Source organism: Curcuma longa, chromosome 2 (genome assembly GCF_044706935.1).
Source record: "Curcuma longa cultivar G26 ecotype Majalengka, Jawa Barat chromosome 2, ITB_CL_G26_1.1, whole genome shotgun sequence".
NCBI lineage: Eukaryota > Viridiplantae > Streptophyta > Magnoliopsida > Zingiberales > Zingiberaceae > Curcuma > Curcuma longa.
This window is the reverse complement of record NC_133862.1, coordinates 860,438-876,794: the sequence shown is the minus strand read 5'-3', so window position 1 is coordinate 876,794 and position 16,357 is coordinate 860,438. Positions and strand designations below refer to the sequence as shown.

At 37.2% G+C, this 16,357-nt stretch overlaps 1 protein-coding gene and 1 pseudogene across 1 annotated transcript; one reads left to right on the top strand and one right to left on the bottom strand.

Annotated features, from left to right (window-relative positions):
- Window positions 1–4,632: 4,632 nt before the first annotated feature.
- LOC141821930 (alpha-1,3-arabinosyltransferase XAT3-like) lies at window positions 4,633–6,312 on the bottom strand (annotated as a pseudogene).
- A 4,091-nt stretch (window positions 6,313–10,403) lies between these two features.
- Window positions 10,404–12,289, top strand: LOC141822104 (uncharacterized). The gene is made up of 2 exons (XM_074709530.1): window positions 10,404–11,690; window positions 11,777–12,289. The coding sequence occupies exons 1-2, from the start codon at window positions 10,408–10,410 to the stop codon at window positions 12,084–12,086; spliced, it is 1,593 nt and encodes a 530-aa protein (XP_074565631.1). The 5' UTR covers window positions 10,404–10,407; the 3' UTR covers window positions 12,087–12,289.
- The last annotated feature ends 4,068 nt before the right edge of the window (window positions 12,290–16,357 follow it).

Here is a 16,357-nt window from a genome sequence, read left to right as displayed (position 1 = left end):
TAGGGGGTAAATGAGCCAAGCTGCTCCCGAGCTATTCGAGTTTTGATTCAAAAAAAAGTTTATTTGAGTTCATTCGATTAAGTTAACGAGCTGAGCTCGAGCTTGATTTCGAGCTCAAAAATATTATCGAGCCGAGCTCAAGCTTAACAGTATTTGGTTCGTGAGCTCGTGAACATGTTCGTTTAAAGGCTCACGAACATGTTCGCGAACATGTTCATTTAAAGACTCACGAACGTGTTTGTTAAGAGATTCGCGAATATATATATATTACATGAATTATAAATATTATATATTAATGAGCCAAGCTCAAACTAAGCTCGTTTAACTTTTAACGAGCTATTTTCGAACCAAGCTCGAACTGAATTCGTTTAACTTTAAAACGAGTCTTTTTCGAACTGAGCTCGAGCCGTTCGCGAACTATTTAATTTCATTACGAGTCGAAACCGAGCTTAACAAATTAGAGCTCGAATCAAATTCGAACTGAACTTGAGCTTAGAAAAAACGAACCGAGGGGCCCTCGAGCTCGAGCCTCTTACTGTTCGGCTCGGCTCGATTACACCCCTAAGGAAGAGGAGGCGAGCGTTTACCATAAGGGAAAATAACAGCTAGTGGTCGTCACGTGGGGGATGCAGGAAAGAGGGTAAAGAAAAAGAGAACACTCGAAAAGGTTATGGTGCAAATATAGGTAGCGTCGAATTTGATTCGAAATTTAAAAATAATAAATAATTAATTTAAATTTAATTTTTTAATCTTAATTCGAATAGAATTAAATTGTAATAAAAAATTTTAAATTTGAATTATTAAAATTTTATTTTAGGTGTATTTAAATTAAAATTATTTAAAAATAATTAAAATTCAATTCGATTTCAATTCATGAGTGATTAGTAAATATATATTTGAGTTCAGTTGATTGTCTCCGGAACATAATTGAGTTGGTTATGACGAAACAGAATTATTGAAATGAGAAAGGGTCGAATCTCAACGAAGTTGAAACAATACTTTTATGATCAACTATAGCTTCTTGATTTACCTTCTGATCGTGGAGTTCACTATGTGAGACCATTAGAATGATAGATTTGAAGAGTTTAGTTGATAATTTTAAGATTTAAAAAGTTTATGAATATACTTGATTTATTTGCACTCCTACCAAAAGGAGCTCTTTGGTTTTAACCATAACACCCTTAAAAGATATTGAAAAAGACAAAAGACGTCCAACATTAATTTTCTTTTCAAAATTTTTTTATCGAAATATTGTAGTAATTTTAAGTAAAATTACTCTAATTTAAAATAACTCCAAAATTAATCGAAATTACTCTAATATTGATTTAAATCATTTCAATATTAGAGAAACTTTAACTAAGTTTATAATAATTTTGATCAATATTAAAATAATTTTAATCTATATTAAAATTTATAATAGTAATTAGTAATCTCACACTTTAAACTATCTAATAATTTAACTTAGTGTTTATGATGAATTTTATGCTACCTTTCACTATCATTTCAGCAAAAAAATAAAATCCGCTACTCTAGCAACTCTACACAGTCGACCCCACGATTATCTGTGAGGAGGTAAATCGAGAAACTGTAGTTGATCACAGTGAGAGAAGACATTACCTCGGCTTCGTCACGACCCTTATCCACTTCAGTAAATCTGTTTCGTCATAACCAACTCAATTATGTCCCAGGAACTACCTTCCACTATCATGAACCTAGCTATATTAGTAAAGATTAAAGCGAGGTTTGATGATCAAACCAAAGGTATACACCCTTTTAAGGCATAAAATAGTTTAGAACTTTGCACAATTGTTGATCGATTGAATCTAACTCAAACTATTGAGTGATGTGCTACCAACCTTCCGGTTGCAAACCATCTATGGTTGTTCAAGGTCATGGAAGATTGAATGTTATAGTAAAAATATGTTTAGGGGCTAAAATGGTTCCTCCAAACATGTTTTTGTGTATCCTTTTGTCGACATTGCTCAAGGAATCACTAAGTGAATGAGGAAATACCAACATTTCTCTTCATGTGTGTGCGTAAACATTAGGCTTTCTATAAGATTAGACAAGTCGAACATAAATGAAAGAGCGCTACGGGCAGGGCGGATCCAGGATTTCATATTTGGGGAGGCCATATAATGAAAACGATATACTCATTTGAACAAAAGAATTGCCCAAAGATACATATCAAGTACCTAAGTACAAACTTACATATTCGGCTGAAACTCACCCGATTTACTTCTTCTCTTCGACTCTTCCGGTCTGCCCTTCACGCCACTGCCGCCGCCGATTGACCCTGTTACCGGCACTGTCCAATCCACCCTTCACTCACCGGCGTCCTCAGCCACCTTGCAGATCGCCGGCAATCCAAGCTGAAGTTGTTGCCGCCGCGCCCGACGAAGACACGAAGAAGACGGAGGCGCGATCGGGACCCAACGAAGGCAGACTCGCGATTTCTAGGTTTCCTTATCGGCTTATCGGGTTGGTTTAGGATCCAATAGATCAACAACCTATTAACTCTAAAACCTATTAACCAGTAACCCTAATGGTTTAATCTAAACACATTAAAGGTTCAACTTGGGTTGGGAGGGCCATGGCCCCCCGGGCCCCTTAATACATCCGCCCCTGGCTACGGGCCTTCCTCGATAAACTAAGGATGTCATGCTCGAATCTCTAAAGTCGGGAGGCTCTAAATTACAATGGGAGTCGAGGAACCAAAGTTTGGACCCAATTTTCATCCTTTCAAGTTTCCAAAAATAGATGATGTTGCATAAAACACCCTCAACATGAAACTAGTAGAGGTTTAAAACCCAAAGGATGATGAAACCATCGTCGTAGGATATTAACCAAGATTCATCAATCCGAGTGAAGATTTAGATGTTATACACACTTCAATTTCCACAAAATAAATCATATATCACATTGGTGATGCAGAAGTAGTGTTTGAATCAACAGAATCAATAGTATATGCTGCATTTAGACTATTATAAACAAAGTGAGAATAATGAAGCAGCATTACAGTGATGGTCGTGAGATGACTTAACAAATGATAATCACTATAAAAAAAATGATAAATCTCAGTCAGTCTCATGGACTCAATCCCTGGGGGTGGCCGGTCCGGTCCCACGGAAGTTTCCCACCGACCACCAGGGTAAATCGGGAAGCACATACGGCGGCCAATCTAGATGCCCAACATCCTTTGATTACGTTCCCCATTTGGAGGAAAATTCCTGTAAATATGCCGTAGTTGGAGATCGAACCGCAGGTTCCTAGGTCACAACCCGAATGTCCTACCGTTGCACCATTACCCGGGGACAATGATAATCACTATCAAGAATTAGAGTTGAATAAAATATTGGTTAAACCAAATTAACAGATCAAAATGACCGAAATCAGAAGTTCAATTTGATTAATTCAAAATTTTATTTTTAAAAATTTGGATTAATTCAATTAATTTGGTTCGATATCATATTTAAAATATCAATTTAACCGATTAAAGCAAATCAAATGTTATTAACCGACTGTTATATTTTATGAGTTATTGATGATCCCAAACCATGACGGTCTCTCCGCCTCATGTGATTGATGGACTCGATTGTTTATCGATTGAAAGCATCAATCAGTCGATTAACGATGAAAATATATATTATTTTGATTTTTAACAAAATTAATTAATTTTTTCCAATTTAGTTGACTAATTAGAATAGTCAGATAGATTATTAACATATTGCTCACTCCTATTAAGAACCATCTTGATCCTTATAAACTTGATGAAAATGTCTATAATCGTCAATTTAGATTAGATCCAACGGATTAGCCCACCCCACCAAACAATTTAGACAAGTTAAGTTAAAATTTTATCAATCCATTTTAAAATGGATTGACCCGCCTAGGTTCGCGACTCACGTGGATTGACCTGCGACCCGCATGGATTGGCCCGTAGATTGAAAAAGTTTATTTATTTGTTTCAAATTTTAAAATTAAAGTAGAAAACTCAATAAATTAGTGGGTTTGATCCATCTAAATCATAATTCAAGTTTAAAATTTTCAACTTAATCAATTTAAACGGTAATCAAAATTTAAAATTTTTAATATTTTTTATTTTTTGACAGACTCGTAGATTGATCCGTCTAATCCGCAACCTACCTTGAGTTGGGTTGAGTTGAAGATTTTTCATCCCGCTAAAGATTGATGGATCGATCTGCCCCATCATATGATGGGTTTTTAATGAGTTGACCTGGCTCGCTCTGCTATAGGTTGGTCCGGTGTGACACCTCTAGAAATGTCACATGAGATTTGAGTCTATATCAAACAACCATTACTAGGAGATGTCAAGCACCATGTTAACCAAGGTACTGAATCTATATCATGCCTAAAAATTGGCCATTATACGAATGCCACTAGTGAAAAGAGATGAATGCAGGAAATACAACGGTGGCAAGCCATGAGTAGCTAATCATTAGATGCATGTAATGCAATGCAATGCTAACAAGAAGAAAAAGGAGATTTAGTTCATAATATGCCTAAAAAGTACTGGATTCCAGCAAATTGTTAAGATGAACGAATCCATAAGTAATCTAAGATGGAAGGAACATGTATCTTTGTTTCTTTCTTTTGCATTGAGGATCATTAATTACATTAGAGTGGAAGCCAGATGGAAAAGAGTGATCATGCAACCAAAATTGAAGAAGAAGAAGATGATGATGAAGTAGAATTTGTTGGAGGGATCTACTCACACTGTATTTTGCCGGCGATGGCCGTCGGGCAAGAGCTTGAGCACCTCCACAAGCGTGTCGTTGAACTTTGTCAGGTTCATCCTCACGTCCTGGTTGTCGAGGTACGTCTTGCTGATGGCCGGCCATCCCTTGCGGTGCACGGAGAGAGGGTCCTTCAGAACGGGGTCGTCCTTCGCGTACTGCTCGCTGAGCGTGCTCTCCGCCTCGTCGATGTGGTAGGCCAAGTACTTGATCCCCATCGCCGGCGCCGGCTTCTCGAACGTGTCCCCGGGCCAGCCACGCTAGCCCATTCAGAGGGACCACCTGCACCAGCACTGCTCCGGCCGGCAGGAACACCATGTTGGTCAGCCCAGCGCCGTGCACGCCCACCAGCACGTCCGCCGCGTTGACCAGCCGAGCGAACTCCCCCACGTCGCTCGAACGGGTTGCCTCCGCCAGCCGCACCTGGAACCCCAACCTCGCCGCCGTCTCCGCCATCGCCTCCTCGTTCAGGAACACCCTCGTCCCCTTCCTCGATATGATCAGCAGCGTGGGCTTCGCCGCCGCCGCCCTCTCCCCTACCGCCCGTCTCTCCAGTCCGTACGCCCTCCTCAGCAAATCCCTAAATTCCACAATCGAGAAGCCGCCCGAGGTCTTGGATGCGTTGACGCCGAGCTCCTTGTGGAAGTCCAACCCGACGATGGCGCGGGGGAAGCAGAGGACGCCCTCATTTCCGTCCGCATGGACGAGGTCGTAGTTGGAGAGCTGCTTCAGGATCAACGCGAATTTTTCCAACCACCAATCCTTCCGATCAGCCACCACCAACTGGATCTCGCCGCGGAACCCGTAGGCGGAGATGAAAAGGGGAATAAGGACGTCGGTGAAGCTATGGAAGAGGTTGTCGGTGTAGTCCCCGACGGAAAAAACCAGCGCCGGGACGGCGAACCTCCCCGTGCAGCGCGGCGGCGACGGCCCCTCACCGGGCAAGGGCTTCAGCGTCCACTCCGTCACATTCTTCATGGCCGGCGGGTCGTGCTTCCTGCAATAGGGTTTGATCGCCCATTCCCGATCTGTAGCCGAGCGGGGCAGCAAGATGGTCCGCGAGCTCCCCAGAATCCTCACATGACCTCGGGCATCGCACACGTTAGATCTCCTGCTTGTTCCCCAGCAGATCGGCTCGTGCCGGCGCGTCATCGCCCCATCCTCAACACCTGCACACAGACAGAAGATTGAGCTGTCGAAAGCTACAGATTTGCTCCCAATCCCTAGAGGCAGTAAAGCAGCACCAGAGGTAGAATCGTCATTGTCGTCCCCAAGCGGCTCCCAAGTCAAAATCGGGTCTCTTCCTCCCAGCGCCGGCGATCTCGCTGCAACAACAACGTCGACGACGATGATTAGCTGAAGAAGGAAGAGCGACGAGCAACGAATCAAGGATCGAGAGGCAGACCGTAAAGAGCAGTGGAGACGAAGCGAGAGTTGACGAGGAAGAGGAGGCAGAGGGAGAGAAGAATGGCGGCGACGATGAGGGCGCTTGGCCGCCTTCCAGGCTCGAGCTTCACGAGGCCCTTCCATGGCTTCATCCCCTTCCCTTTCCCTCTTCCCCTTTCCCCTGTGCTCTTCCTTCCGTCTTCCACAGTGTATAGTTATAGCGATGTTTACTAGTGTCGTTTTACTGTTTACCACCCGAACTCAAATTACTTTCAATTTTAGTCAAAAGAAACTAATTTTACAAATTTACCATCGGATTTTCTATTATTTAAGAACTCGTAAAAAAATTGAATTTTTTCCTTTTTTTCTTTTGCTTGCCTAATTATATAAATCTATGGAAGAATCATGTTTTGATCATTTAATAAACATATTTATATTCAAATAATAAAAAAAATAAATCCTTAATTTTCATTAAAATAAAACTGCTTAAAATTAAATCAATAATAAAAATCAACTATTAATAAAATAAAAAATGATACACTACATAATAAATGTAGCATGAAATTCAACATGACACATTCAATTGTATGAATGTGGGTCCCATTACATGAATGTGAGATCCACTGCATACAGTGTGTTATGTTAAATTTAATATTTTAAAAACTAACATTTCTATCGATAAAACCTGATTTATATCATGTACTTTTAACGCATATTTTAAGAGTTCAAGGGAAAAAATTGATTAAGTTTTAAAAAATAAAATATATAATTAAAATTTTTACAATAAATAAAATTAAAATAATTTGAAATTAAAATGAATATTTTCTTTTGAAAATTGAATAAAAATGATATTAAAATATTTGAAAACATGGGCCCCTATTAGGCATAAAGCCTTACCCGCCGATGGCTAAAGTCGGCGCTGATGGGTGACCATGAGCTTATAGTCTCGTTGTGAACTCATGTTTAGGTGGTGAACTTATGAGCAGGCGACAAAGGGTGGTGGGCCCAGGAGGAGGATAGGAGGATGGCGGGCGGTGAAGATGGGGGCATTTGGGCAAGGCAACGTTGAGATTTTATGGCTTGGGAGCGCGCACGTAGCACAGAACACATGATATTATTGGTGTGATATTATTAGTGTAATGATCGTGGTGAACGATAATTTTTTTTTATTTATCTTCGTAGATAATTATAGGATTGACCATATATATATATGACCATTGAGATGTATGAATTTTCTTCTATATCCATGAGATTGATTATCAATTGATAATCAATTCATTAATAATCAATTGATTAATTTGATAGTTAAATTTTAAAAATTAATTTTGATTTCACTCTCTTTCAATAGTTTCATACTAATTGACATTCTCATACACTCAAATTAGTATTGATGTATGAGCTCCCGAGGCATAGCTGAGTTGATTACGACGTAGCAGACTTACAGAAGAGGACAAGGATTTTCCCTCCTGCGTCGTGACCAAATACAGTTTTTCGATTTACCTCCTTATAAATGATCGTGGGACCGCTCGTGTGGGGCCGCTAAGGTAACGGATTCCACCTTTTTGTAGAAGAGTATTGATGTACGAACTCAACTCATGTGCTATTCAAAATTTCTATTAGATCATGCTGGATCAATCCTTTATTAAACATTAATTTCTTATTCACTCGAAAAATTGATTTATAATAGTCTACTCTTAAAATAATCATTCTATTTCTATTTAATTTATTGATTATCAAAATTAATTTTTCAACAATTATATCTTGAACTATCCAAGGTACTCAATAATGGGAAATTAGTTGAAACACAAGCATCCAATCGAACGTCATTGAATGCATCGATCGTTTAGGTAGATCGAAGTCTCTTTTGCCACCAAATGAGTTAGTTAACGGTCTCTTTGTCTCCTTTGCAGGAGAAGTTAGGGAAAGGAAAGTGGTTGTGACTCAAGGGACGCAGCAATTACTATCATCATCGTCAATCGCACCATTTTCTATTTATATATTGCGTTCTGCTCAAGGTTCAATATCTTACTCATTGATTGCCTCAAAAACCTAGCAAATAGAATTGTCAAATAGATCAATTTATAACATGATGAATAAATTCATCAAAAATTAATCATATAATGGAGTGAGATGGATTGACCCACAAATTTGATGGATTGAAATTTTTTTGACCCAATCAACTTAAGATGGAATGCGGATTAGGCGGGTTAAACCATGGACTTTTAAAAAAAAATATTAAAAATTTTAAATTTGAATTACAGTTTAAATGGATCAAGTTAAAATTTTTAAATTTAGATTATGATTTAGACGGATAAAGCTCGTTAGTTCATTAAATTTTTTATTTTTATTTAAATATTAAATAAAAAATAAATTTTCTCAATCTGTGTGTCAACTCAAGCTTGTTACGGGCTGACCTACGAGAGTTGTGGGACTAAGCGGACCTGGCCACTTGAATCCATCTTAAAATAAGTTGATAAAATTTCAATCAAATCCGTTTAAATTATCGATGGGTTCAATCTAAATTGACAATTCTAATGGCGAGTTAGTCAGAGGTGTGGCGGTTGTACTCAATTCGATTCTCCAACACCACAATTATTGGATGCTTGTGGTGCTAGGTGTAATAAGTAAGATGGGATCATAAAATTTGTAGGAATATTAAAGTTTTCGTCTGGTCTTTCATAACCAAGTGAGTCTAGTTTTCCTGTAGAATGCAGAAATTTTGGGTACAAGATCGATCCTTTTATAGGGCACAGACAAATATTGGTAGGGTCATTATTATTGTTATTATAGAAAATGATAAAAAAATGATTATTATTATTCAATGATAAAATATGATCCAAATAGTTGATTCCAACTAGTGAGATAAAATTTGATTATTATTATTGTTATTATAGAAAAATATTATTTTGTTCTTAAACTTAAACACTTTTGGCAAAAATTTTAAAGACATTTTATTTTTAAAAAAAAATTATACAAGGCCTCATTCTAAATTTTTATACCTAAATTATCCCTTTTACCTAATTAGTATATTACTATTATAATAAATTTGATAAAAATTATAATCAATTTTGATTGCTACAACTTAACCAAAATTGCTATAATAATATTGGATTAATTTTAATTAAATTAAAATAATTTTAATAACTTGAAATATTTTAACTAATATTAAATCAGTTTTTATTTAACTAAAGTTGAAAATCAAAATTAACTAATGTACTGAAATAGTCCAAATCAATATCGACCACAATTTTTCTAAAAAAATATTTAGAAAGAAAAAAAAAGATAAACGTGCTATTGATATTTTTTTCAATATTGAACACTTTCTTGATAAAGAAAATAAAGGTCAATCTATCCTCAGAGTTATGATGCAATGGTAAAAATAAAAATGAAAGGATTCAAATCTTATTCATAACACAACATATGAGAAATTTAAAAACTTATATAACATTGGATCATACCATCAATATCTATTTGACATTTCGATTTATTTTGGTCATCGATGAACAACTTTTATTAGACTGGATTAGTCATCTACACGCAAGAGTCGAATCTCGACAAAGTCAAAGTAATGCCCTCCTCTGTCATGACCAACTGTAGTTTCTCAATTTACTTTTTCACATATGGTCGTAGTATATCAATCATGTGGGACCGCTGGAGTAAAAAATTTCATCTTTTGTTGAAAGATTATTTAACATTCAACCATACCATCAAGATCTATTTGACATTTCGATTTATTTTGATCATCGATGAACAACTTTTATTGGACTGGATTAGTCATTTACACGTAAAGGTCGAATCTCGATAAAACTGAGATAATGTCTTCCTCCATAATGATCTAACTACAATTTATCGATTTACTTTCTTATAAATAATCGTGGACTGACCATGTGAACCGTTGGAGTGATGGATTTCATCTATGAAAGATTAATCATCTATATGATTAATTAGATAAAAAAACTAGATACTTGGATTCAATAACAAGACAGACCTTTTATTTTTTTTAAATTTTACATCACTTTAATATTTATTATTATTATTTTTAAAAAATTTATTTTATAATAATTTAATTTTTAGAGGATATATATATAATATCAATTTATGTACACAAAATATATATTTATCAATTAAATGAAAAGAAAAAAAAAATCTGATACACTTGCCGCTGTTTGACCCGCCCACGTCCTCACACCTTCATTTCTACGGTTTTGTGTCGCGCTCTTAAAACTGCCATTTTTCCCCCTCGCAGTCAGCCATATAAACCCTAATGTCGCCCTCTCCTCCCCACCCTCCCAAGAAGCTCAAGATGTCCTCCTCCGCCACCACCTCCGACGCCGACGACGCCCCTTCGTCCGCCCCCGGCGAACACCGACGCCGCTACAAGCGTCGCAAGGTGGCCATCTTCCTCGGCTACTGCGGCGCCGGGTACCAGGGCATGCAGAAGAACCCCGGCGCCCGAACCATCGAGGGAGACCTCGAGGAGGCCCTCTTCCTCGCCGACGCTGTCCCTGCTGCTGACCGCGGCCTCTCGCGCCGCTACGATTGGGCCCGATCTGCTCGCACCGACAAGGGCGTCAGCGCTGTCGGTCAGGTCGTCTCGGGCCGCTTCTACGTCGATCCGCCTGGCTTCGTCGCCCGCCTCAACGGCCACCTGCCTGATCAGATCACCGTGTTCGGCTTCAAGCGAGTCACCAACTCCTTCAGCGCCAAGAAATTCTGTGATCGGCGACGGTACGTCTACCTTCTTCCCGTGTTTTCCCTTGACCCTAGCGCGCATCCGGACCGGGAGTCCGTCATCGCGAGCATCGGATCTGACAACGAGCTCACTCACTGCTTAGAGTGCTCAGAGAGGGGGCGCAAGATACCTACTTCCATGGATCGCTTTTCTCAAGGATCTAATCAGGAAGAAAGGCCTGATTCTGAACAAGTTGCTTCATTCGAAAATGGTGCCCTCAAAGTTGAGGATGGTAAATTTGAATCAACTAAGCTAGAAAACCCTGATATTGCAAGGGTTGGAGCTAGTGATGATCAGCTTGGTGCCTCAGATATGATTTTGACTAAAAATCAATCTGAAATTGCTGATTCTGTATCGATTGAAGTTGCCGTTGATCCGGAAACTACAACAGAGCTTAGGGCTTCCAATGTGGATGAATGTGGTAATCCAACCCATAGGGATTCCTTCTTGGAAGAGAGATCCACAGTGGAGACTGTAGTTCATGAAGAATCCAATGAGCAACTGAGTGCCAAAACCAAGTTCTGTTATGATGAAGAACAGAAAGCGAGATTCAATCGAATCCTACAGCATTATGTAGGAACTCATAACTTCCATAACCTCACGACTAGAATTAAGCCTGAAGATCCCTCTGCTCGTCGATACATCATATCCTTCCATGCAAATAGTGTCGTTTGTATTGATGGGATTGAGTTTGTGAAGTGTGAAGTTGTAGGGCAGAGCTTCATGCTCCATCAGATCAGGAAGATGATCGGCCTCGCCGTTGCAGTGATGAGAAATTGTGCACCTGAATCGCTTATGGATGCGGCCTTAAGAAAGTATGAGCTCCTTTTAGCCCATAGTGTGTAGGGAACTTCTATCTCCAGGTTTTGGGTGACTCAATTTTATCTTTTGCATTGTTCAGGGATGTAAGAATCAATGTTCCAACAGCTCCTGAAGTTGGACTATACCTGGATGAATGTCTATTCACTTCCTATAATAAGCAATGGAAGGACTCACATGAGCCACTGACCATGGATGCATATGCTGAAGAAGCTGAAGATTTCAAAATGAAGTATATACACACTCACATCGCCTCCATGGAGCACAAAGAAGGCGCCGTTGCGCTCTGGCTTCATTCGTTGAACCATCGAAACTATCCGGATCTCTGTTTCATGGAGACAAGTGCCTGTGCTGGTGCTCCTGAGAAACATGTTGATAACTTAGCACAGTAAGTCCTTGAGAAGGTAATTCATTGCTTTATTTCTCATCAAGAAAAGTTATTTTTTTCTAAGTTGTTATTGCATGGATCCTTTATTTTTAGTTCTTATGTAGTAGAGGAATTTTAATACCTGAATGATTTCCATCCATCTATTGTTTCATGTTAAGCATTAGTGGTTACTACAGCTTTGTTAGATGTATGATGCATCAAGATTAACTCTCATATTCTATGCTTCTTTTGACAAAAACCATTTTCATGTCCCTTTGTTAGACATTTGGATTTTGCGTGAGTTTGATGGATTTGATGTTGATGCATGGATATCGTGTTAGCATTTGTTTGCTCACTGTAAACTGAGTTAGCTCAGTGGCTAATTCTATGAATCTGAGTTTCAGTGGACTTGCTGTTTCTATCGAACTATTCATCGATACTTCCATTTGTGGTTTCAAAGTTTGTTCATGTCACTTGATATTGAGCTGCAATGACCGGCAATACATGTTTCTCCGGTGAATTTGTATAACCTTGGGACTCATTTTAAGTCTTCCTTGTCTCCTTTTCCTATCCATTTTTTTCTTCTTCAATCTTCAACAGATTTTCTCCAGTGAACCCTAGAAGTCGCAGAAGTCTTCTTCTTTGCCATTTTTGTTGTTGTTGTAGAACCCTAGGGCTTGCTTTGGTCTTTCTCATTTCTTCTGGTCCTTTGGCACATGCTCTTTGACAAACTTGTAGAACCCTAGGATTTGCATAGTCTTCATCTTCTTCCTCTTCAAGTCAAATATGCTCTTCCTCTTCATCAGATGTTCCTAGGGTGAACTTGTAGATCTCTAGGACTCACATAAAGATATTGTAGGTAGCTTAATAGTGAGACTTCTACCTTCCACTTGGATCACAATTCGAAGATGATTGTTTTATAATTTCTAACGATTGTTTACCATAGGCATCCTTTAGGCACATGTTCATATATTGAGGTTTAACATATATAGTGAAAGGAACAAAGAGTAAGCTAAGAATTAGTATGGATGTATCAATACATTAATGAAGACCACAAACGAATACAAATTAATTTACAATTGGAATCCTAAACAAGTCTAATTATAACAAGGATAAATTGTGTAATCCTAAATAAGTCTAAGAAATTAATTTACTACTTTAATCATCTTGTTTTTATTGAGACGACAAAGTCATCATACAAAAAGATCATTGTTTCGACTCTTCATAACTTTTATAGATGATAGATAAATCTTGAATGTTTATTGATGATGTTTATAAGAGAACAAAGTGTTTATTTGTAGTAAAAATGAATACATAGTGTGAGATTTAGTGGAAAGAAGATCTTAACAGAGTTTCAAGTCGATCCACAGTGAAGTGATAGTTGGAGGAAGTTAAAGAATATTTCATAAAATGTTGCAACAACATTAACTAAGACACAAGGATCACATAGGTCCGATAGAGTTTGTATAGAGTTGAAGAGATATTGATATTAAAATTATATATATATATATATATATATATATATATATATATATATATATATATATATATGAATTTAAATATATTAGATGCACTCTAAAAGGCATGCTTAAAACCGTCATGCTCTTAAAAGGGTGAAATTTACCACTCTAGATGATCGAAATAAAAATATTTTATTTGATTATCCATGAACCATTCACAAATTGAACTCTGTCTGTTTTTAATTTATTATACACAACTTTAGTTCAAATATATTATTCGAATAACTCAAATCGAATTTGAATTTGAACTATTGAATCAAGATTTGAACAACTCAAATTAAACTTAAGCTCAAATTTTATTTCAAAGCTGAGCACGAGTCAAGATTATTTATAATTTTAAATTTTGAATCGAATAACTCAAACTGAATTTGAACTATCGAATCAAATTTGAATCAAACTCAAGTTCAAATTTCATTTTGAGCTAAGTTTAAGTCTAAGATTATTTATATTTTTAAACTTTAAATTGAATTTGAATATCTCACGTATTTTTAAATCTCCAACTTGGGTATTAATATTTTCATAATATTCATTTGCACCCTAGTTCTAGTTTTATGTTAAAGACAGCCAATGCAATTCTGGGTACTTGTTATCCAAATCGAGTCAACGGAGCAATTTTTTTCTTAAATTACAGAAAATAATTTATTAGAAAAACAAAAAACTAGTCCACAGAAATTAAAAATAAACAAAAATTAAAATTATGAGAATTTTACCATATTTATTATCCATGCTATTCAATTTTATTTTATCTCCTTTTATTAATTTCTTAAATGTTTTAAATTTATTATGACTATAATTAAAACTCTAAATGATACCTGCTAATACGCTTAGAAGAAATAAATTAAACTATTCATATATCATAACCACGCCAACACAAATGTCCGTAAAAGTGAAAAAAATAGAACTATGCAGCCTTAAACTAAGCATAATGTTATTATAAATCATATGCGGACTTCGAGCACTTCCACACCATTCATCTCATAATTATTTGTAGAGAGGTAAATCAAAAAATAGAAACATACCATCATATGGAAGGGTATGATCACATGACTTCGTCGGAATTCAATCTTTACTATAATAATTCTATCATATGATGATCAGCTTAGCTACGCTTTAAGGTCCAAAATTCCTACTAGTGAATCCTATATATATTGTCTTACCATGATAATTAACACACAATAATGAGCATATTTTCCCATAATTTAAGATTGATAAGTCATTTAAATAACTATATTTGAACAGTCTAATTTTTTTTCTTATCTACTTGACACTTATATTTATATGTTTTATAATTTATGGATAATTTAGTTAATTTTGTGTAAATAAAATTATGTAATCATGAAAGCATGTCTCTCTTATTGATAAATTTAAATCACGGTAATAATTTAAGGTAGAAAATTAAAAAAATGTCCTTTTAAAATTCATATCATTTTGATACTTTTTTACAAAAATAATTAAAACAACATCCCTCTCATAATTTTCTACCCAAACAGCTCCATCTTATGTTGTATTTTTTGTTTTTTTTAATATACAAATTAGAAGAGTAAAAAAAATAAAAAAGGAAAACAAAACAGAAAAAGAAACCAGAAAATCTAATAAGTTTATTTTTTAATAGCTAATTACAAGAGCGAAAAAAAACAAAAGTAAAAACAAAAGAGAAAAAGAGAAATGAAAGAAAAAAAAATGGAAAATTTTAATAAAAATAAAAAATAAAGAAAATCATGAGCTGCTTTCACCTTAGAGCTGCAAACTAGCACCTACGTCGGAGGAGCTTCGGAGGTAGAGTCGAAGCAGTAGCTTCAATTGTGTCGTAATCAATTGTACTTTCTCAATTTACCTCCTCATAGATGGTCGTGAGACCGACCGTGTAGAGCCGCTAAGATGACGGATTCACCTTTTGCAGAGGAAGCAGTAGCTCCAAGTAAGTGTTGGACAATCTTTGCCGGAGAGATTTATATTTTATTGAATTACAATACAATTCAACTTATCTGCAGAGATGACTTGAACTGATAATTTCAAACTGCCAACAGGGGTTGGTGTGTCCCGATTACCGGTGCTAAATCAACCAAATGGTTGAGTCGCCGAGTGTCGAATCGGGCGAGATGCTGAGTGCCGAGAGCCGAGACGGCCAAGTCACCGAGTGTCAAGTCGATCGAGACACCGAGAGCCGAGTCGGCCAAGTCGCCGAGAGCCGAGACAAGAGGTCGAGTGCCGAGAGTCGAGTCGAGGCCTGTGTTCAACGCAGTTTCCTTAAAACAGATTCGTCCCTTCCGGCGGTGCTTAGAGGTTACGACGGACGTCTGTTTCCCAGGATACAACGACAGAACCGCGCTGTCCACCAAGCACAGGTAGATTGCGGCGAACTAAGGTGTACCCGAATGCTAACACGAGTGAGAAGATGGGAGAGTGGTGGTGACTTCTCTATGTTATATTATTTGCTCAATATTTGGACTCTCATATAGAGTCTCTACATACGTTTACATACCAATATCCTCCATTCATGCATACGTTTATGCCTTTAACAAGCATAACGTTCATGCATTGCATTTATGTATAAATGTTAATTTGAGCAAAATAAAATATTTCCATGTGGCAAAATGTTGGTTTATTCACTTGGATAAATTTTGCCCTGACCGGTCCGACATCCGATGCGCACAGGTTGCGCTTGCACACAAGTTGCCTTATGAATAGTGTAATCCGAGCCCTGGATTTGCACCCTAAGCATTTGTTCACAACATCAATTCTTGTGACACAATATAAACCAACCACTATGCCTTGA

Bases quoted from the DNA above. Each gene is read 5' to 3' on its own strand.
- LOC141822104 (XM_074709530.1), top strand. From the start codon at position 10,408: ATGTCGCCCTCTCCTCCCCACCCTCCCAAGAAGCTCAAGATGTCCTCC. The intron at 11,691-11,776 runs GTATGAGCTCCT...TGCATTGTTCAG, and splicing joins ATGGATGCGGCCTTAAGAAA to GGATGTAAGAATCAATGTTC.